The 24,899-nt window shown below is 36.0% G+C and overlaps 1 protein-coding gene across 3 annotated transcripts in view; it reads left to right on the forward strand.

Annotated features, from left to right (window-relative positions):
- The window catches only part of gria4b (glutamate receptor, ionotropic, AMPA 4b), a 113,192-nt gene that overhangs the window by 56,193 nt on the left and 32,100 nt on the right, over positions 1–24,899 (forward strand). For all 3 annotated transcript variants that reach the window (XM_067375283.1, XM_067375285.1, XM_067375284.1), the window contains exons 3-6: positions 9,653–9,892; positions 18,487–18,671; positions 19,256–19,309; positions 19,813–19,971. In XM_067375283.1, coding sequence (XP_067231384.1) covers positions 9,653–9,892; positions 18,487–18,671; positions 19,256–19,309; positions 19,813–19,971 — 638 coding nt within the window. The remainder of the gene's footprint in view (positions 1–9,652; positions 9,893–18,486; positions 18,672–19,255; positions 19,310–19,812; positions 19,972–24,899) is intronic.

The following is a 24,899-nucleotide window of genomic DNA, read 5'->3' on the forward strand; positions in this document are numbered from 1 at the left end:
ACTTTCAATTCTTATTCCATTTCTGTTCGTCAAATGTCGACATAAGCAAATAAGAAACGTCCTCTCATTTCAACTGCTTTTATTTCCAAACTGACGTCAGCAGGATGTGAGGTCATGGGAATAAACCGCAGTGCTTAATGTCACAGGTGTACACCTCAAGCTTCATTGATGTGATTATTACCGTTGCTTCCAAAGGAGACGGCACAAATGTTTTCTCTCTCTTTCGCCTCTTGCCATTAATGCCTGTGATGACGAATTTTGTAAATGTCACTGACAAGTGTTAGTTTATTCATTTGCCACCCAGCATTAGTCACAGTGTGCATTTGAGTGAGTGAGTGAGTGACGCCAACACTCTTTCTCGTCTCTGTCTATACAGTTGTGCATTGACGTCTCCCATTAAAAAAAAACAATAAGCCACTCTGATTTTTCTATAAATATCAAACATGCTGGAAATATAATCTGTTTTATCTAGTGAATGTAACTAAGTAACAGAGGATAGGATTGGATTTTTAGCTTGTACATGCAAAGCTTATGTGGATGTTTTATATCAAATCAAACAAAAGACTATTATTACTCAAATGACATTTGTTCTGACATTTAACATTAATAAGCATGAAAATACACTATAAGCATTACAATTTTACACTGAATTTCACCTACTGTCATATGATTTCACTCATTTGGCTCATTTTTTAAAGGTGTGTTCACATTTACTGTTTTTTGGCAAATGTTTTCTGGAGATATTCAGTAATTTCAATAGGAATTCACACAATCAGGGATATCCCATGAACGCAATAGATTTCCCCATGCAGATTTCGCTTTGGGTTTAAGTTGTTCACATGGATTCGCTGCAATGATCATCAGAAATCTGTTTGGTTTGAAAGTGACGTCTTTGTGAGCTTTGCCTTATACATTGCTAAGCTGTTGACAATAGACAATGGATCATTTTTGCCCACAAAATTTTGCTAATGTGACTGCAGCTTAATTCGTTAAACTAATAATGTTACATCTAATCCCATGTAACATCACTACCCAGTAGTGTTGTCGCGGTACTGGAATTTATAACTTCAATACGATACCTTAAAAGTATTTTCGTTACCACAGGGGAAAAATACTTCATACAGTCAAATAGAGATTTTTACTATTTTTTGTCCATCCATTGAAAGTTTAGGCAATTAATAATATCTTCTGAAGAGATCACTTTATATGATGACAGATTTTAATTTAAGCTTTTATTCATATATAAATGTTAATCATTACAATTATCTCACGTAAATGTTTGCTCACTCAATAGACTGTAAAAATGCTGCGGTGAAAAACTGTCAATTGGTTTACAGAAAGTTTCCGTACTATATACGGTGAATAACTGTAATAGATCTAACGGTACATTTAATGTAATTTTACGGTAGTCAAATAACAATTCATTGCAAAATTTACAGTTTCTTCTTAGTTTTTCTCATTTTTTTCTAATCAGTACATTAGGGTTTTATGTTACATGTAATGTTGTTAAATTAATGTTTATTGCATTTTTAAAATTTCACGCATGTTACCATGATGGTGTTTAGTGTGTGTGTGAATGACACTGTGTGCACCTTCTATATATTAGTATTGTCCTCCTCAGCTTGTGGAAATGCTGCTTGTGATGAACTTTGATTCATCATGTGACTCTTATCACCACTGTGTTTGGTGACTGTCAGTGTATTATAAAGGTACAAAACAGATATTAGTACTTCATTAGGTTGGTAAATTAACATTATATCAGTTAATGAAATACGTTATTTTACCATAAATTTAACAGAAATTTTTTTATGTTGCCACTGTATTTTTATGGTAAAGTTCTGGCAAATACAGCTGCCATTTTTTTACCGTAAATTTTACTGGAATTTTTTTTAACAGTGTGGGGTAGCTTGATTTTTAAACTGTGAACTGAATTAAAATGAAACGAAAACAGCAATAAAATAAGTACATAAATTACTAAAAATAGCACAGATAATAAATACAATAGAATAATTTAGAATAATTCAATAGAATAGATAATTTTCAGGTTTAACAGCAGTATTCAGTTAAGAAACTGAATAATGAAACTGATAGTAATCAAATTTAAAATAACAATGGATAATCTTCATTGTAAAAATTAAATACAGATGAATCAATTACAGTTAATCAGTCAAGAGCAGGAAGTGATTTTCTCTTTGTCTTTTGTTTGATTAATATTAACAACATATGAGAGTGGCATGTTTATTAGGCTGCTGTCCCTTTAAGACTTGACGCACAAACAGATCCAAAATAAAGTTACACATGCGTTTTCGTCCTGAACTGTTACATAACCGACTGTGTTTATGTTAATACACAACAAGATGGGCATTGTGACATTATTTTTGTGTGTATTTGACCATTAATAAGCCGAGAAAAGAGCTCAATTTGGCACTCGTGAGCTGTATGTCAGAGGCGGCTTTATTTTGTGTGTGCGTGAAATCTGCGACCATGAGTAGAATAATGCGCAATCCCATGACGAATTCCAGACATGAACGCACCAACACATTTAACCATAGTGAATGAGATGACTGAATGAGAGAAGGTGCAGCTGGTATAGGTGTATCGATACTGCAGAAAGGATTTCGGATATTTCAGGATTGCTACGTATTGAAATGTTGATATTTTTGACACTACTACCCAGTCACCCGACAATAAAATAAAGGGGGGGAAAAAAACAAGCAGATACTGTAGTGGGAATATCCATATCTCTTATGTAGTGACAGGCAGCAGTTTAGCCCTTAGAAAGGTTCGTTTTCCTCATGTGACCAGAGGACAGGTTAGGCCATTAGTATTGATAAAGCAGTCATGTACTGAAGGATGTTCTCCCACACTGAAATAAGAGCCATCGCCCTCAAACTTCCTATCAAACCGCCTTTAAAATGGTAGATTTACCCTCACCTTAACTCACCTTTTTACAGTTTTCTCCATTATTAAATGGATGCTCTTTTTTTTTTTTTTGCCTTATTTTTCCATATTTTCTTGTCATAATCTTTAAAGTTCTGGTCTGAAGGAGCCCAGGCAGACAGGGACACCTAATCCATCTTTTCTGTCCCAGAGGCATTGTGGGAGATGAAGTCAAGCGCACTGCGAGTGAAGCTGTCAGCAGCGGTGAAGCGTGAAGCGGAAAGCGGGATCTGTTTTTCTGCAGTTCATGGTTTACATAGAATCAGGAGCCAGTCGAGCCTCACTTATCCCCGCCCCTCACGTATGCTAGGCTTTTTAGGTGTCTGACTAGCAGGGTCAGAAGGCAAGACCTGCAAGCCGTTATTGCATCATAAATCACTTTGTTTGAGAATCCTGTATAGATCAAATGAATTAGAGCAAAGCAGATTTTTTTTGCCTTTGGGGAACATTTATTTCGCAGATGCACTGATGCTAACCTGAAACACTCCTGTAAAACATCCATGCTAGGTATTGGTGATGTCAAGCATCTGGCTATAAGCCCAAACAGAATTAAGCATGTTGTAAAAATGCCCTTTCTGTTTGGGTCAGTTTTTAAAGAAAAATGCTACCTCTGAAAAGGTGGCAAGGTTAGATTAAAGGGAAGTTCATCCAAATATGAAAATCCTGTCATTATTTACTTACCTTAATGTCATTCTTAACCTGTCTTGTGTAGAACATAAAGAAGAGATATTTTGAAAATGTGTTTTTTGGACAAATGTTGTTTTGGACCCCATTGACTTTCACTGTATGGACAAAAACATTCTTCTGAATCTATTCTTTTGCTTTCCACAGAACAGAAGAAAGTAAATTATAGAGGTTTGGAATGACATGAAGGTGAGAAAATAATGACAGAATTTTGATTATTGGGTGAACCGCCCCTTTAAATGTGGTTGATGTTATATAAAACAGAATGGAGATTGTGCAATCCACACACACAGAGACATGCATTGATTATGGAAGTGCAGGATAACTGCACTGACCTGCTTGTTCATTTGTGTGGAATGTTGGTGGAGGCGCTTTAGGGGCCATTGTTAGTGTGAGCCATAGCGAAATGGACCATTGCAGTGGGGAAACTGCCAATCACTGAGCTGCATCGTCGCAAACGGATTTCTAATAGAACAGTTGATAAAATCTAGCCCATTTAAAAACCAACCCTTTTTTTCACTCCTAAGGGGAAACATACAGCTCCACTTGAAACGCTGTGTGTTTACAGTATCCTGACTACACACAAAGGGCATCTGAGCTGTGGCTTTTTGATAATGTCAAATAAAACCTACCTTGGGTTGTTTTCCTAAACAGACGTGGTCCCTTTAAAAAGGTTGGGCTGACAGAGGAAACAACTAAACTGGAGTTTCGCTTGTTGAGAGGCGGTTGCTGGATTGGAGGAGCGTTTGGTGTGAATCTTGCTAACGTAATTGCGGTCTTGATTGCTACAAGCAGCCTCCATGTCCCCTTTAGCGCAACTACCTCCACCCTACCCCGACTTCCTTTCTCCCCAGGGAGATATGTGATGACTTTAGAAGATATCCAGCCCTGCAGATAGAGGAAGTGTCTTTTATGTAGTCTCAAGGCTAAGGCAAGATAAAAAATCCAACTGCAGTTTCCCCCAAAGGCCTGTCTGGTCACGAAACACCTACTTTACAAACACATTGAATTTCCAATGTCATTGATGATGCATTATAGGGTGACCAAGACATCCCTATTTTTTGGTCCATATTTATATAGTTTCTCTGCTCATGTGTCCATCAGTCACATTATATTTTGTATGTACAATATATTGCTACAGTATCAATTATCAACTAATATCACAGCATTTTATAATTTTAATTAATTTTATAGGTAGATATTGAAAACATTTTAATGTTGTTTGTATTTAGATATTATAGATACTTACATCTAATGCACTCTTAAAGGGTTAGTTCACCCAAAAATAAAAATAATGTAATTTATTACTGACTTTCATGCCGTTCCACACCCGTAAGACCTTCGTTCATCTTCGGAACACAAATTAAGAAATCCGATGGCTCCGTGAGGCCTCCATAGGGAGCAATGACATTTCCTCTCTCAAGATCCATTAAAAAATATTTAAGTCAGTTCATGTGAGTACAGTGGTTCAATATTAATATTATCCGCTTGTTAAGTCGTGACATAAGGAACGCCGTTTCTGGGTCCAAGCCTCGACTCGTTTCACTTGAGAATGCCATCTCAAGGGCCGTTTATGAGCGCTATTTATTCATATTAAACATTTAACATTTTAAAGTTAAACATTTTAAATACTTACAGTCTACACAACCGTCTCCATGCTCACAGTGTCACAGACATTAATATTTTAACAATTTATAAAAGATGAATCACTTTCTTGCCATCTGGGATTTTGGTATGGAGAGAAAGGTTATGATTATGATTTTTTGGAAGTATTACACCACATCGTTTGTGTATATTTGCAACATTTGTTGTTTTCTTGTGGTATGAGATAGAGCGTTTGGACCTGGAAGCGCTGCAGCGTGACGTCAGATTTAACAACTGAATAAAGTGACGAGAATATTTTTGGTGCACCAAAAAAACTAAATAACAACTTATATAATGATGGCCGATTTCAAAAACTGCTTCATGAAGCTTCGGAGCGTTATGCATCTTTTTTGTCGAATATGATTTGGAACGCGTGTCAAACCACCAAACTACTGAACTCACATGACTTTGGCGCTCCGAAGCGCTGATTCGACACAAAAGATTCATAACGCTCCGAAGCTTCCTGAACCAGTGTTTTGAAATTGGCCATCACTTTATAAGTCATTATTTTATTTTTTTGGTGCACCAAAAATATTCTCATCACTTTATAATATTAATAGTGAACAACTGTACTCACATGAACTGATTTAAATATGTTTTTAGTACCTTTATGGATCTTGAGAGTAGAAATGTCATTGCTGGTCTCATGGAGCTATCGGATTTCAACAAAAATATCTTAATTTGTGTTCCGAAGATGAACGAAGGTCTTATGGGTGTAGAACGACATGAAAGTCAGTAATAAATTACATTGTTTTCATTTCTGGGTGATCTAACCCTTTAAAGTTAATCTTTAAAAGCAATAATAATTTACTAACATTAATCTTTAGCAAATGTCAAAAGGAATATCAGTTTTCAGTTTTCAGTTTTACTTTACATCATAATGTTTTGATGCCTAAATTCTTTTAAACATTTGATTGTACTTTTATTGAAAGTATATAAAGTATTTATATTTGTAATTTTATTTCTTAAAATATAGAGTTTTAATACTTTCATACTTAATTGTTGGGTTATTGTATTGGCCAGGATTTTAATATCTAATTAATAGAATCAGTGTTGTCATCATGTCATTTTCCTTTATGTCCCAGGTTAATTAGTGTTCTCACAAATAGGTATTGTCCCAAAAGATAAGCAGTTTCAAATATGTGTTTTATAGCTATTCAGTGCAGCGTTTCTGTATTGTTTTGAATGCATGTAATGTCAAGATCAGCCAACGAGCATTAATTTAAGGCAACAATGGTGCCAAGTCCTCACAGTTCATAACAGAGTGTGTTGATGTATTTTAGTGTAGATTGACAGTATTATATATACAGTACTTCATCACAGTACAGTACTACATTCATAATGGTCAAAATACACATTCATAGATAACAACCCTAGACATTTCAATTATATACTGGCCACAGAACTATATTTAATTTCAGAAATATGGTTGTCTTACAGACATTTTTAAAAACTATCAGTTAAATTTTGTGTTGTTAATGCTGGAATACGGTTTTCTGTGTCCTGTTGTTATGTGGATTAGGATGACAGGAAACTGGCAGTAAAATTGGGGAAGTTGAAACAATTCTGTTCTCTTTGTGCTGAGTTTTGGGGCTAATATTCATTTGGAATATGTGGTGTGACATGCACTGTGAGAGAATGTATTCAGCAGCATTCAAAAGCGGGTTAACTGTGCAAATCAGGTGGAACAGAGAGACTGCAGTGTGAAAAATCTGCCGCAATCTTATTTCTCTCCCTGATTGGATAAACATCTAGCCTATGGGGTTGGGACTTGGTATGCAGGTCTCAGACAAAATTGTTTAAGTGGAGTGCAGATGTTGAAGGGCACGACAATGCGTGAGCTGTGTGTGTGTGTGTCTGTGGTTTCCACTGGTGGGTAAATTTAATGAGAACAAACTTCACTGTTCTTAAAGCAGTGATTTCCAACCAGGGAAATAATAATAATACTATACAATTAAAAATAATAATACATTGAATTATTTAAAACTGAATGGTAATAGATAAAAATAATACGCCTGTTCATTTCATGATTTTTCTGTTCTTTTTTGAGGAAAGAGAAAAAAAATTACGAATGTATTTTAAAACTTGTGTTTATGGCATTTGTGGCAGAATACATTTCTATTTCCACAAAAATATTATGCAGCTCGACTGTTTTCAACATTGATAAAAATAAATGTTTTTGAGCAGCAAATCAGCATATTAGAATGATTTCTGAAGGATCATGTGACACTGAAGACTGGAGTAATGATGCTGAAATTTCAACTATACCAAATTACCTTTTAAAATATATTAAAATAGAAAACAGTTATTTTAAATTGTAATAATATTACTGTTTTTACTGCATTTTTTATGAAATAAAAGCAGCTTTGTGGACTTCTTTCAAAAACATTTAAAAAACCTTACCGACCCCAAACCTTTGAACAAATATACATATTCTAGTTTGAGTTTTTTCTCTCACAATGTTTTTGTTGCTGTTGTTTAAAAGGTCCTATTTAATAATATTGTTGATGATACTAAATTATATCAAGTATAGTGCTGTATGATTTTTTTTTTTTTTTTTTCCAATGAAGAAGTACTTGTTCCTTAATAATGGGGCTTTACATCTACATTAGACAAAAAAATGTTTGTGTGTGTGTGTGTGTGTGTGTGTGTGTGTGTGTGTGTGTGTGTGTGTGTGTGTGTGTGTGTGTGTGTGTGTGTGTGTGTGTGTGTGTGTGTGTGTGTGTGTGTGTGTGGTCCTGGTAAACCCTATGATGTGGGGACATTTTGTGGTAATAGCAGAAATGTTTCACCTTGTGGGGACATTTTTTGGTCCCCATGAGGAAAACCGCTTATAAATGTATTGTTTGTGTGTGTGTGTGTGTGTGTGTGTGTGTGTGTGTGTGTGTGTGTGTGTGTGTGTGTGTGTGTGTGTGTGTGTGTACAGGATTATTTAACATTGTTGGGACCAAATGTCACAAGGAAATGAAACCTGAAATCACCTATATTGTGGGGACCAACCAGCAGTCCCCAGGAGGGAAATGGATTAAACATACTAAATGATGGTATTTGAAAATGTAAAAGTGCAGAAAGTTTTCTGTGTTTAGGGGTAGGGTTAGTGTAGGGGGATAGAATATACTGTTTGTACTGTATAAAAACCATTATGCCTATGGTGAGTCCCCACAAAGATAGCGAAACCGTGTGTGTGTGTGACTGGCCTCTGCTTCTCTGTGGGAATGATGCTCCCCACCGTCAGATCCAGGTGTCTTTCTGTTCCCTTCCCCCAATCCGAGGCAGATGTAGTCTGTGCAGTCATGGAGATAGTGCTTTTAGCACATCCATGATCAAAGAGCCTATACTTATGGCACAATAAGATCCTGCTAATAATCCACAATTACTTTCAGACACATGCTAGTGCAAATCAGAATCATACAAAAATAACTAACTACAACAAAGCACTTTAGCAATATGTAATTATGATACCATTGATTAGACGAACCTACATGTGTACAATGACAAAAATGCCCTCATTGCTGTGAGCTTACAAAACGTGTTGTTAGTTTTGACATGCCGTTGTCATTTTGGCTGTTTGTTCAGAACAGAAACAGGCAAGCGAAAATCATCAAAGCCAGGTGGTTTTTCCATTAGCGTAACTCAGTTAAGCTTCAAAGCTGAGAAGTCGGACTTGCTGCAAGAAAGAAATATGAAAAGGGGAAAGCTGACAATAACTGTAAGACTGTCAGACATGAGAGACATTTTCAGAGACAGGCCTGCTTAACTACTCACTTCAGACTGAGACAGTAGATCAGACGTTGTGTTCAGTAGTGACTTAAGTTTCTAAGAATTGCAAAAACACAGAGAAAAGAAGCGTGGAGCTCATTATCATATAGCATGTACAGTAGCCATAATGTGAAAATAATTATTAGGTTATTGCACTTTTTTTTATTTTTTAATATAATCAGTGTTGTCATACCCCAGAGTAAATACTTGCATGATATTTAGATTTCAAATCACAAACTTCCAGGGCTTCTATGCCAGATGAGAAACTCCCTTGAGATTGAGATGAGGAAAAATGCTAACAAATGACTTTCTCTTGATATTATTGCCCACCCTTGTGTTACACAATGGCTTTTGTATTTTGTTTTCTTAATTAGACATTGATGCAAAAAGCTGGTAATAGAAATCATGTAGAGAATAAATGTACTTCTTCAAGTGGTGGAAGGGTCTCCCAAGCTGTTTCATTAATGTTTTGAACTCCTACGCAAAAGCCCTATACCAGAACACTAATGTAAGCTGGGTCCTAATGCATTGAAGTCAAGTAAATGTTCAGTACTCCCTCAGGTTTTGTGTAATTAATGTTTTAAGCATCTAACTCTCTCTTCCTCTTTGTTGTTGTGCTTTGCAGTCTGCTCGCAGTACTCGCGGGGTGTGTTCGCCATTTTTGGACTGTACGACAAGAGGTCGGTTCACACGCTAACTTCCTTCTGCGGCGCGTTACACATCTCCCTCATCACGCCCAGTTTCCCCACCGAGGGCGAGAGCCAGTTTGTGTTACAGCTACGGCCATCCATACGAGGGGCCCTTCTCAGCCTACTAGACCACTACGACTGGAATCGGTTCGTCTTTCTCTACGATACCGACAGGGGTAAGACAATAAAAAGCAATAAAACACACTGACTCATGTCAATGCACATGTCCATTTGCTAGTTAGATCAGAGAAATGTTGAGTGCCAGTGGAAGTGTTTAATAGGTGTATATATTGGCTTTGAATGTTAAATGATGTATTCTGCATAATGTCTTCAAGGAATAGTTTTTCCAAGAATGAAACTGCTAATCATAATGTTCCAAACTTGCATGACTTTCTATCTTCTATGAAACACATAAAAAAATTTGAAAGAATCTTCACATACCTATTTTACATTCAGCAGCAGTTCACAGTGACCACATCTGTCAAGCTCCAAAAAGGACAAAAATTACTATAAAAAGCACCATAAAAGTCTGAAACTATACAATTTTTGTATACAACAGACTGAAATTTAGTTTGTTTTTTTGAGTTACTGAGCCAAACTTGAGAAGCAAATCAATCCGTTTTGAGAACAAATCATTCTTTTAAGTCAGTTCTTTTTAATAAACCAGTTTTGGTTTACAAATCTAACTGGTCTCTTTTTTCATGCAGTTACAATGAATGGGGACTGGAGATTAAGCTTTAAAAAAGGATGTCCATATAAATAATGCACTGTATTCAAAGTCTTCTAATTGTATACAATAACTTGTATGATGAACAGACTAAAATTTAAAGGGATAGTTCACCCAAAAATGAAAATTTGATGTTTATCTGCTTACCCCCAGCACATCCAAGATGTAGGTGACTTTGTTTCTTCAGTAGAACACAAATGATGATTTTTAACTCCAACCGTTGCCGTCTGTTAGTCAAATAATGGGAGTGAATGGGAACTTGGATCAATAAGAGTCGAAAAACCTTGCAAAGACAAATCCAAATTAAACCCTGCGGCTCGTGACGACACATTGATGTCCTAAGACACGAAACGATCGGTTTGTGTGAGAAACCAAACAGTATTTATATCATTTTTTACCTCTAATACACCACTATGTCCAACTGCGTTCAGCATTCACTGCAAAAAATGCTGTTCTTACATAGAGTTTTTGTCTTGTTTCTAGTCAAAATATCTTAAAGTTCTTGAATCAAGATGCATTTTCTTGACAAGTAAAAATTATTTTCTTGTTTTCAGGAAAAATAAGTCAAAATTGAGTGAGTTTTTCCTTAAAATAAGCAAAATAATGGGTAACACTTTACTTGAAGGGGTGTGCATAAGACTGACATGACACCTTCATAATCATGACATGACACGTGTCATGAATATGAAGGAGGTTTTATGCATGTTTATGACAACTGTCATTAAATGTCATTTTTAATGCTAAGATGACATTGTTTGAGATGTCTTTGTTACGACAACTTGACATAAACCAACACATCAAAACCTGTAAGCGTCTTTGTCATGACAACTTGACATTAGCAAAACATCATAACCTGTCATAAACATGACATAGCATATTAATAATCAAACTTAAAAAACTACTTAGCTTTATGGGTTAAAATTACATTACATTATTTTGGTAACACTTCGGTATAGGGAACACATATATAAACGATTAACTGTGACTTTTCCCTCAATAAACTCTTAATTTACTGCTTATTATAGTTAATTGTTAGGTTTAGGTATTGGGTAGGATTAAGAATGTAGAATAAGGCATTAATATGCTTTATAAGTACTAATAAATAGCCAATATTTTAGCCATATGAATGCTAATAGTAATAAGCAACTAGTTAAAAGACCCTAAAATAAAGTGTTACCATTATTTTATAACAGTGTCATCTTTTTTAAGAAATTTGAAATTGTCTATTATCTGACCTTCTGTTGGTGGAAACAAAAAAAACATGAAATGAAAAATAGTCATGTCGCTGTTATAAAATTATTTGTCAGAGTACTGTCACTTAATGACATTTTATTGAAAATTTCAATTTGTACCACTGTACTTGAGCTCAAGATACATATTCATGACACTATTATAATGGCCTCATGACAGCCAATGTCAAAACCAACCACATGACAGTTTAATGTAATGTTAACCCATAAAGCTAAATGATGTCAAGTTGTCATGACAAAGACACTGACAGGTTATGATGTATTGGTTTATGTCAAGTTGTCATAACTCGGACATCTCAAACAATGTCATCTTTGCATTAAAAATGACATAACTGAGCGAATGACACTTAATGACAGTTGTCATAAACATTCATAAAACCTCCTTCATATTCATGACATGTGTCATGTCATGATTATGAAGGTGTCATGTCAGTCTTATGCACACCCCTTCAAGTAAAGTGTTACCAAATAATCTGCCAGTGGGGTAAGCAAAATAGTCTTATTTCAAACTAAAAATAAGATATATAATCTTGTTTTCAGTTTGGATTAAGATTATTTTGCTTACACCATTGGCAGATTATTTTGCTTGTTTCTAAAAACAAGAAAATAATTTTTACTTGTCAAGAAAATGCTTTTTGATCTAAGAATTTTTAGATACTTGGACTGGAAACAAGACAAAAATTCTAAGTAAGAACAGCATTTTTTGCAGTGCTCGGTTAGTAAGGTCTGTTCGTGCTCTGACAATGGCAGTGACAATGGCAGTGACAATGGCAGTGATGTCTCGCGCATATACTTCAATGAGTGCCAGACATCACTTCCGTTGTCAGAGTGTGATCAGACCTCACTAAGCGAGTGCTGAACACAGTTGGACATAAGATATTTTCAGATACCTCTCGATTTGTCAATGTCAGCTTAATTTGTATAGCACTATTCAAACAACACATGTTGACCAATGTGCTTTACAACATCTCAGTATAAAAACACATTAATACTAACAATAACACATTAATATTAACAATAATAAAATAAAAAAAATAAAAATTATCAACAAGAGGGATGCGCCATAGCAAAGTGTGTCTTAAGTTGTATTGTAAAAATGAATTTCATCAAAAATATCTTAATTTGTGTTCCGAAGGTCTTGCGGGTTTGGAATGACATAAGGGTGAGTACTTAATGACAGAAATTAAATTTTTGGGTGAACTAACCCTTTAAGTACTTATTCACTGATAATCTTCCTCGTTAGTTTTTGCGAACGGATAAGCGAGTCATTGTCGGTGAGTCAGTTAAGTTGAATTTGAGAACAGAATCATTCTTGTTTGGGAAGGAGACATTTAGAACTAAGTTCAGAGTAAATGGTTCATTAAAAAGATATGACTTGGAAGAAAAAATATTTATTTATTTTCTTTCCTTCATTGCTAGTTCTCTAATAAACTGTCTTGAACTTTCTAAAAAGATCTAGGGCAAGATTTTTAGTGAATACAATTTTGGTCTGTTCCTCACAAAAACCTGTCATATGACTTCAGAGAACTTGGAACTATAGTGTATAAGTCATATGAATCAATTTTATGATATGCAATACTTTTACACAAAAAACCTTTTATGTTCCACAGAAGAAAGACATGCAGGTTTGGATCAGTGTGTTGGTGAGCATATTGGATATAATATAATGTAAATGTAGAAGTTGATTATTGTCAGCTATGTTGAGGAGCATTTGTCTCCTAAATCAATATAACTACTACTTTATTGGTTGTCTCATGGAGTCAGGTGACCAGGAATGATAAGCCACTCAGAATTGTATTTCCAGGGAGCTTGTTATTAAAAGAGAGCCTTATTCTCTGGAGACGGGGCCTGGTCTTAAATTCCCATTTACACTAATGAGCAGTTTGTTGGCAAGAAACAGCCACTCTCTTTCTTTCTTGCTTGTCTGTCTCTCCTATCCTCTCCATCAATGTCTTTTCTTTTCTCGTCTTGTTCTGCTGTGTTAGACTGAGACTATCCCAGGAGCCCCGGAGGTGAGCTGTGGCTTTAGGTCTGACACACTTCTGAAATGCATGCACCGACTTCCTTTGAAAGATGAGCACAATATCATCTGAGACTGTACTTCATAAGGGCTCATTGCAAAATATCCTATAAATAACACAACTGATCTGTGTTGTCTCGTGCAAGTATAAGATGCGCTGTTCTCTGTCATATCATGGATGTCCCTGACATGCAGATTTCTTTTAAATTTCTATGATTGGTCCTCTCACATCTGCCACAGGCATGTTTTTTTTCACATCCCATATGCCACTTATTTGCAAAGTTTCCATATGGTGAGCTAAATCAAATATTTTTTTGAAATGTTAGCAAAACCAGAGCATTCAAAATCCTTGCATCCACTTTTTCAAGTGCTTATACTGTCATTTTTTTTACATAAAGCCACAAAAGAGACTGCACTTTACAGTGATTTTTCTACAGATAAGTGATGTTTACCCATCCACTTTTATGTTGTGCCTGTAACCGTTATACAATCCATAGGTGGAGGATGGACAAACTACAGATTATTGTATGTCCTCCTCCACACATTACAGTTTTTTCTTTTAAAACATGTTTAAAAATATTTGGAAAAATGCATTTCTATACAAGTTATTGGTGATAATAAGCCTTGAGAGGCTTATTGCTTGTATTAAGCATGCAGCAACAGCAATATTATAAAAGAAGGTAAAATGTAGTAATAATACATTAATTGTAATAATATTTCATTTTTATTATTTTGATTATTATTCATACATTGTTGTTGTTTGTAATAATAATTTTAAAATAGTTTATCTTATTAGCTTATCGTTATTTGTATTTATAAATAATTACATACATATATACATACAAAGTAATAATTAGAATAAAAAACTGGCTGTTGTTTGCCAAGCAGTGTATTACAGTTTTTCTCCATTGGTTTGGCTCATTTCTTGAAACAGAAATTACATTCTCAAAACAACATGGACAAACCTCCAAACCACTTGGCAATTGTTCACAACAGAATTGATTTTTCATTGTATAAGTCATCACATTCACAATAGTCTGTTCAATTGTCAAAATTAGTCAAGAACAAAATACCATGAATACCATATATGAATCCTTGGAACATTTGATACATTTATTACAGCAATTGACAGAACTTGACTAATGAAGGAGCTTTATTTACAGCACTGTAGGCTGTATATCATTTTCATTGTTTTTTGTTTGTGTGTTTATATTACAGTATATTATGCTGTATACATTTTCTTTTTACTCTGATGTATGGAAGTTACTTTATGTGTGTGAATGATAATGGTTACAATTTCCTTGGCAGTATGAGTGCAATGTGTGATGTCAAACCTTGGAGGCTACTCTTACCCAAAAATCCTATTTCTTTTTTTTCAGTTTTATACACAATTGTATTCTGTTAGCTAGACAAAAAACAGTACAGTAACCATTGTCAATGAAGGACTGGGCTAAGACTGAAAGGTGGACATGAGGGATATTTCAATGGTCCTCTGCCATAGTGACAAAACATCTAAACATTTTGACTTGCAGTGCTTACACAATGCCAAAGGGACGAAGCAACCGTGAACTGTTTTGGGAGAGATTTAGTGTTGTGCTGAACTGTACGACTGTTTTACCAAATGATCTTAGAGTTTTGAGAATGTAATTTCTGTTTTAAGAAATGAGCCAAACCAATATAGAAAAACTGTAATATGTAATATACGGTGTGTATTTATAATATGTAATGGTTTATAATAATAAAAAGTATTATTATTATTATTATTATTATTATTATTGTTAATAATAACAATATTAGTAATATAATAACTATTCCTATTAATATATTTATATAAATAAATATTTTTTGGTAAAAAAAAAAGTAAAAAAAGTAGACTGTTTAATGTACTAATATATATATATATATATATATATATATATATATATATATATATATATATATATATATATATATATATATATATATATATATATATATATATATATATATATATATATATATATATATAATGGTTATTATGGTTTATTATTATGATTATTATTATCATTATTAACAGTATTAGTATTATTAGCATTATTATTAATAACAATAATTATAACATTCGTTATAATAATAACTATTCCTTTTGTTATTGTTATGTGTTGTTATGATTTATAAATATATACATGTAAATTAATGATTGGAGTAAAAAAATGTATTACTAACATTTTTATTTGTTTAAAAATTATAAGCATTGAAAACAGCTTATAAGCCTAGCTTATGCAGTTATAATTTAGAGACAGAGAACTATACTTATAAAAGGATACATTTGAGTAAGGCAAAAACTCAAGACTGATAGATGGTGTTTGAAAAATACTGGAGTGATTATATAGTGTAATATGAACTATGCGGTTACTTTTTGGGTGAACATCACAAAACTTGGTCAGTAGTAAGAAAAATTGCGCTTACAGTGCACCACTTCTGAAATGTCAGAAAAGACATTAGGGGTATCATTTTATATGTCCTACTGGTTGGCCAATATTAGTGCTTTTGTGGTCTTGAAAAGCACAGATTTTTTCATCATGGTCCTTGTTTAGACTACTAGCTGAGTTGCTTTAGACTGAGTCTGCTGTGAGAGCTTCTGAGCAGATACAATCTGACCGGGATGTGGACATGATGAATGGTTTAGTGTAAGAGGTTGGCACTTCACTGCATTTTCATGGTCTGTTCTTCATCTCTTCTTCTTCTCTCTCTCTCTCTCTCTCTCTCTCTCTCTCTCTCTCTCTCTCTCTCTATGCCTACCCCACATACACGCACTCACACGCACACACACGCGCACACACACAGGGCTGCTTCCCCCTGCTGGGCTGGATGGAAGATGAGGGGGGGAGGGAGGATGCTGGCAGCAGCTGATTCTGGTTCTCATTGGTTCTTGCATACACATGGATATTCGCATATGCACATGACACCCCAAGCTACTGATTTATCAGCTATTAATCAGAGCTCGATTCTCCATTGGAGGCTTGAATTATTAGCAGCAGAGGCTGAGATTTGAAATAGATGGCAGATGAATTTTCGCTCCGAGTTAGTCGTCGATCGATACTGCAGGTGTCTGCAGATATTGAGAGTGTAGAGCAGGTTTAGTGTGTTGCTTGTGAATGTGTACGTAATCAGACTACTTGACTGATTGCTGTTTGTTTAACAGACTGGCATGTTGAAATGTCCACATCAACCATAATATACAGCGCTTTGATATGTTAATTCAAGGCTGTTTATGTTACATGTATCCCGAGAGCATCAGGGCACTGTGGTTGCTCAACCAGCATTTAATGCATAATGATGCTGTATCTCAACCGGTACAAACTTGATGCTGCAACACCAGGGTTGTGGATTTTTTTCCCCCACACATGCCGATAAAACACACACCTTGAAATGCTATGGATAAAAGCATTTGCCCGTCGCATGAATTAATCTTTTTTAATGCATTAAAAAAGCATTTTGAAATTATATGTATTTTATAAATATATTTATTTGTTGGTTGGTTTGTTAGTTAGTTCAAGGGTTAGTTCACCCAAAAATGAAATAATAAATTACATAATAAATTACATAATTTTCATTTTTGGGTGAACTAACCCTTTCAGGTTGTGAAAATGTCATGCAGCTCATGCATTTTATAATATTTACAAATATACTTTTTACCTTAATTATATTTAAAAACATTGTTTTGGAAAAAAAATGATTCATTCTGTCATCATTTACTCATCCTCATGTCATTACAAACCTTTCTTTCTTTCTTTCTTTCTTTCTTTCTTTCTTTCTTTCTTTCTTTCTTTCTTTCTTTCTTCAGAATGCAAAATAAAAAAATATATAGGTATAATATATATATATATATATATATATATATATATATATATATGTATATATATATATATATAGGGTGTAAGGAAAATATTTTCATTTTTACTGGGTGGATTTTTTATTTGTCATCCATCTATGATAGACTTGTACATTAACATAAATACCTCTCCATTTGGCAATTTAGGGTACAAACAGGTAGCAAACAGACACTGCACCCAATTGAGCTAAAGAGTTGCCAGATCAAGCACAGGTTAATCCATTAAATAGTGGAACCGAGAGAGCGGCGTTGCCAAATTCTGATTGTGACCATAAGGGTCCGTTTTACAGGGACATCTGCTCATCTTGGAGTCAAGTGGGCCTCAGAGGCTCAGAGTGCCTATTTCAAACAGCTAGATTAACATATCCAACACCATCCCTGTCTGATTAGTACAAGCAGCACTGAGGACTGTAGCTGGAATCACAATCACTGTAACGAAGCTCTCAGGAAGCCTCAATCACACCTTGGAGAAGGTGACAAAAGCAGCTCTTTCTGACTTCCAATTTCACCGACACGCCTGCATGATGATGGCTTCTATTTTAGGGATGAAGGAGATTAGTTTCATGCAACTAAAAAGAAGAGGGTGTTTTTGTCCATTTTTCTGAGCACTGTTGAGGCTTCTAGGATTGTAAGCTTCCATGGATGTGGATTGAGGCCTAAAATGAGTCTGCATGAAAGGACAGGAGGTTCGTATCAGTGCCTTATGATCTGTGCCATGTGATCACTCACAGGCCTGTATTTGCAGATGAGAGTACCGTACTGGTGCAGGAATGACTCACTGACAATGCCACAAATCACATTCTTTCTGAATAAATTGGAGCCGCGGCTCAATGGTTCAAGTCTTCAGAGGTTTGATGCACACGCTGATCAAATGCCTCACTGTTCCTTTTTTGTCATAGGTTATTCGATACTACAGGCTATCATGGAAAAGGCAGGCCAGAATGGTTGGCAGGTCAGCGCTATATGTGTCGAGAACTTTAATGATGCCAGTTACCGGCAGCTTCTCGAAGACCTGGACCGTAGGCAGGAAAAGACGTTTGTCATAGACCTGGAGGCAGAGAGACTGAATAACATGCTGGAACAGGTGAGATAAGGGGATGTTGTCAGGTTGATATAAAAAAGTGTCCTGTTTAACATTCTGATGCATGCATTATTGTAAAAAAAAAAATTATATATATATATATATATATAGGGAGAACTCTGGGAAAGAGTCTAAGGTAATGCAACACCATATCCTGCATGGTTAAAAATGTTTTTAAAGGTCTGTACACAGTACTGGACACTGTGCATCAGAGTTCACTAAAGAGAATTAAACATGCTCAAGGTCCTGAGGGAACAAAGAATACATTTCCCAAGTAATTCCATTTCAGAAATGACACATTAGACAGGCATATTTCTTTATTCCCTACAAAATGATCCCTTGATATTTTTTGTGCAACATTTTGTAGCTGTGAAAATCATTTTAAGATATTCTAGATGGTGTTTGCTTTAATATTCCTCAAATTACAGCACAGCATTGGAAAAGGCAGCATGTTTGATTAGAAATAATTAATGACAGTGGAATTCTGCTTACAGCTCTGCTGTACATTCATATGTTGGGTGAATGCTGACAAATGTATTTGCTGTTATGAATTTGCCCTCACTACGATGTCTGGTTTATCTCCACAGATTGTGAGTGTCGGCAAACATGTCAAAGGCTACCATTACATCATGGCAAATTTGGTGAGCTAAATTGTATTCCTTTATCACTTTATTCTCCTTGTCAGCTTGTCCTCTTTTCATATTCTGTTTTATCTGTTACTTTCTACATATTCCTCTTCACTCTACTGGTCTCTCTCTAGCTCTATTTCTCTCTCTCTCTAGTTGTCTTGGCCTCGCTGTCTCCTGCCCTCCCTCGTTCCTTTTCTTTCTTAATCCTCGCTTTTCTTTAAGCAAGATACGTCAATTTGAGAGACTAATTCGTATTCCAGTGAGCGGTGGTGACAGTGTTTTAATGATGCTGGGAGCTGCAGAGCATGCTCTCTCTCTCTGCTCTCTGGCTGTGCACGGAATTGGCTCACAGAGGCGAGCTGGATATGAATGTTTGTGGAATTTCTCTTATCGTAGCGCTGCATTGCCAACTATGTTTTAATAATCTCTCTCTCTCTCTCCCTCCCTCTCTCTCTCTCTCTCTCTCTCTCTCTCTATCTGTATTTCTTACTATTTCCCCTTCTTTGCTCTGGCAGGGTTTTAAGGACATCAATCTAGAGCGTTTCATGCATGGGGGAGCCAATGTGACAGGCTTTCAGCTGGTGGACTTCAGCAATCCCATGGTTATTAAACTCATGCAGCGCTGGAACAAGTTGGACCAGCGCGAATACCCCGGCTCTGACGCACCTCCCAAGGTACTGTTGCATGGCCCGGGTCCAGTGTGGAACCACTTTGAAACTAGATACATTAGCATAAACACATAAACTTCCCATTTTAATCCCCTCAGCCACTTTGAGAGAACTCTGAAATCTCCAGAAAGAGTCTGATGGTCACATCCATTGCTTTTATATGCGTTTGTCATGGTTGAGTAAGGCAGAAAGATTTAATCTCCATTATGGATGGAAGGATGGATGGATGGATGGATGGATGGATGGATGGATGGACGTTGAGGATGAATGAATGAAATGAAATTAAATGATTGATGGGTGGAAGCAAGAATAGGTTGATGGAGTAAGGAGCAAAAGATGGATAGATACAATTAGAAAAGAATTCAAAAATGTTATGGCATTGTATGAATGTATGAATTGCACATTTTAATAAAACGGTTAGTTCCTGTCCTTGGTTCTGATTGGTCAATAGCTGTGTTTTATTCACGATAAAACACGGCTATGACCGCTTCACCCAGCGGTTCTCTGTATCACTACACAATACCCTTAGCAACCACTCTTAGCAACATAAACTGTATGTTCTCAATTGATATTGTTCATTGAAGCTTACTGTAATATGTAGAAGAGTATTGTGAGAAAAAGTAAAATATCTGCATTCAGATTTAGCATTTTCCTTTAGGTCAGTCCTATGTTCATGATAAAACATCTGTTGTATCATCTTGTCCTTTTAACAGTTAAGGGGTTTTCCCGTGACTGACATAGTTGCGTCTTGTTCCGTTTTCACAACAATTCAGTCTTTTCAATGTAAAAGTCTTCGCTACTTACTGACACGCTTATAAAGCCATCTTATGGCGTAATAATGTAACTTCTGTTGCTCTTCACGGTCAGGGACTATTTTTTCCGGCGGAAGGACTTTTTTTACTTCATGAAAGTTGCATTGATACATATTTTTGGCTTTAATATTTGTATTGTGTGGTAACCGTTTTAAGAAAGCAGTAAGGTACTCAAGGCTAGTGCTGTATCGTGAATAAGTCACTCCGCTTCATGTCGTGCCTAACAACACCCTTCAGCCGTGACTTTTCATTGTACAGTACAGCCTCTCGTACCTTATTGCTTACTTATACAAGAACTGGAATATGTCAAAGACAGAACCTCAAGAAATTGTGCCGATGTATTCAAGTAATATGTATTCTTACATAGAAAACACCGTGTAATGCCTCGATCGGTACTGTAAATCATAGGTACACCTACATTATCATAAGCTGTTTCCTTCATTCTACTCTCACCAGCCGAATCCTGCTCATGATTTGATATGCTTGTGCATGTCTGCGCTGTGAAAGCAAGGTTTTTGTTGATCCATTTTCACTGGGACTCACTTTCCCCTTGGGGCCTTATGAGGATGACATTCTTTGGAGGGCGGTTGCATTGATCCCCGCCTGGTGATGCGCCACGGTAACGGAAATCCCTTTGGCGTGGCCTGAGGGAACGTCGCTTTAACAGGCGGCTGCTCCTCACTGCACACCACTGGCCAGAGCAGAATGATGGGGAGTGACGTCCACGAACTAGCAAGCGGGGTGTAAATGAGATGCTGCGGTCCAACCGTGTCAACACATACACGTATCCACATATATGCTCTCACAGACCGCCCTATGGTATTTTGACTTGGCTGCTACATCTCTTTCATCCCAAATACTTTAAGCTACTCCCATAAGCCTGTCTCAGACAGCAGCACGACTGACACCCCAAAACCTCATAAAATCTCTGAGCTGTTAGCCTTTCCTGCTGAGGCTATTGTAAGAGTCCTGAAGGCACCATCTAGCGAGGACAAACCTTCTCCAGGGATCAATCCGTGTGTTTTAGGGCTTTAGCCGATGTGATTAAACTGCAACTATTGTAATACTTCCTTTCTGTCCTGCGGGAGTCAGTAACCTAACACCATCTTTGATAATTAATGTTGGGCCATGAAACTCAGGTAGACTAAATATAAACACATTGCCTTAAAGGATTAGTTCACTTTCAAATTAATTTCCTGATAATTTACTTACCCCCATGTCATTCAAGATGTTTATGTCTTTCTTTCTCCAGTCGAAAAGAAATTAAGGTTTTTGATGAAAACATTCCAGGATTATTCTCCTTATAGAGGACTTCAATGGACTCCAAACGATTGAAGGTCAAAATTACAGTTTCAGTGCAGCTTCAAAGCGTTCTACACGATCCCAGATGAGAAATAAGGGTCTTATGTAGAGAAACCATCGCTCATTTTCTAAAAAAATAAATAAAAATTTTATACCTTTTAACCATAAATGTTCATCTTGAACTAGCTCTCTTCTTCTTCTCTATTTGAATTCCAGCAGTGTAGACACTGCTAAATGTATTACTGCCCTCTTCAGGTCAAAGTTTGAACTAATTATTATATACCTGCACTAGCATATTGTATATGACAATTTAGTTCGAACTTTGACCTGTGGAGCACAGTAGTCAAGTCAAGTCAAATTTATTTATATAGCGCTTTTACAATTGGTAATTGTTTCAAAGCAGCTTTACATATTAGAAGCACAGAAAAAAGGGAAGTGGTTAAAAATAAACTGTACAAACAAGCGTGGTAATATGTAACATATACAAGATGGTGCTACATTAAGCCAGTGTCGGCTGACTTCCAGGGGTGGAAAAAAACCCCTAGGAGAAAAACCCAGCGTGCTAGCACTGGGAAAAAAGTCCTAGGAGTGAAAAAAACCCTTGGAAGATATATATAATATATGTAAATGTATATGGAGATCAAAATTATTACTGAATTATACATTTTATTATAGAGATTAAAAATAGATTATATATAAATATATGTAAGCGGATACGGGGATTAAAAATCTGAATTATAGATGCAGCCAGAATTGGATCTTTAGGCCCATTGTCTCCTGGGCTACGTTGTAGTCAGGTCCAGACGCAGGTTCTCCATCTGATCTGGATACGGCCTGGATCCAGCACCCGGCAAACCTCAGGATAAGCAGAGAGACAGATATTAGCGTAAATGCCATTCTTATTCTGATGTACAGGTATATCTAGTGTTATAGGAAATGTTCTCGGTTCCGGCCGACCTAATTATTGCAGCGTAACAATCCTTTAACGGATTTGAAAAATGTTAATGTATTGATAATGTGTTATGTGTATGCAAGAGCAAAGAGATGTGTTTTTAGTCTAGATTTAAACTGACAGAGTGTGTCTGCTTCCCGAACAATGCTAGGAAGATTGTTCCAGAGTTTAGGTGCTAAATAGAAAAAGGATCTGCCGCCTTCAGTTGATTTTGATATTCTGGGTATTATCAACTGGCCTAAATTCTGAGATCGCAATAAACGTGAAGGACTATAATGCATTAAGAGCTCACTTAGGTACTGGGGAGCTAAACCATTTAGAGCTTTATAAGTAAGTAGCAAGATTTTAAAATCTATACGATGTTTAATAGGGAGCCAATGTAATGTTGACAGAACTGGGCTAATATGGTCATACTTTCTGATTCTAGTAAGAACTCTAGCTGCCGCATTTTGGACCAACTGTAGTTTGTTTAAAAGCCGAGCAGAACAACCACCCAGTAGAGCGTTACAATAATCTAGTCTTGAGGTCATGAATGCATGAACCAACTGTTCCGCATTTGTCATTGAGAGCATATGTCGTAATTTAGATATATTTTTTAGATGGAAGAAGGCGGTAATACACTTAGCAGCGTCTACACTGCTGGAATTCAAATAGAGAAGAAGAAGAAGAAGAGAGCTAGTTCAAGATGAGCATTTATGGTTACAACGTTTGAAAATTTTAGAAAATGAGCGATGGTTTCTCTAGATAAGACCCTTATTTCTTTCTGGGATTGCTGTAAACTGTAATTTTGACCTTCAACCGTTTGGGCTCCATTGAAGTCCACTATATGGAGAGAAATTCTGGAATGTTTTCATCAAAAACCTTAATTTCTTTTCAACTGAAGAAAGAAAGACATGAACATCTTGGATGACATGTGGGTGAGTAAATTATCAGGAAATTTTAATTTGAAAGTGAACTATCCCTTTAAAGGGATAGTTCATTCCAAAAATTAACATCTTGTAATTATTTACGTTCCTTCATGAGAGTTATTCATTGAAATCTTTCTTGAGCACCAAATCAGCATCACACTGAAGACTGGAGTAGACTGAAAATTCAGCTTTGCCGTCACGAATAAATTATATTTAAAAATGTTAAAATAATTACAAAAATATTTCACAGTATTACGGTTTTTTACTGTATTTTAATTTTAATAAATGCAGCCTTGTTGAACATAAGAGACTTCTTTTAAATACATTAAAACTTTTGAACGATAGTGTACATTTGGAAAAACAAGAGCATGCAGGAACAACATGAGGGTGAGTAAATGACAGAATTTTCATTTTTAGATGAACTATCTCTTTAAATACATTCTTCAATCTCCTGTTATTTCTCTCTTGGTTTCTATCTCACTCTGTCATTAGATCTTTTGCTTCCTCTATGCAGTTGTAGCCCAGGGCTCTTTCTGTGTGTTTTGTGTTGTGTTTGTAACGGTACAAAGAGTCCCAGTTCTTACACTAGATATTTGCTGATGGAATACCAAAAATCATCTCAGCACTGCAAGAGTGGCTTCTTTCAACCACCAAGCAAGCAGGACAGTCTGAACCCACAGGGGGGTGTTTTTTCTCTTAACGGTGTGCTTGTATATACGAGCAGCTCAAGTGACCTCATCTGGCTCAGTTTGATGACACAAACCACGTCATACTCTCTAAAATAGCAATGAAAAACAACAGCAGATGAAAAACAAGGGCATGATGGGCCAGGCCTCTAAGGACAAACGCGCATGCAGAGCTGCGGTTTGTTTCCTTTGTAAAAACACTGTGCGTTGCCTGCAGTGATTCATTCTGTGCCGTTTTATCACAGCGAGGCAGAGAGAACGAGCACAAGCCACT

The sequence above is a fragment of the Chanodichthys erythropterus genome, chromosome 22 (genome assembly GCF_024489055.1).
Source record: "Chanodichthys erythropterus isolate Z2021 chromosome 22, ASM2448905v1, whole genome shotgun sequence".
NCBI lineage: Eukaryota > Metazoa > Chordata > Actinopteri > Cypriniformes > Xenocyprididae > Chanodichthys > Chanodichthys erythropterus.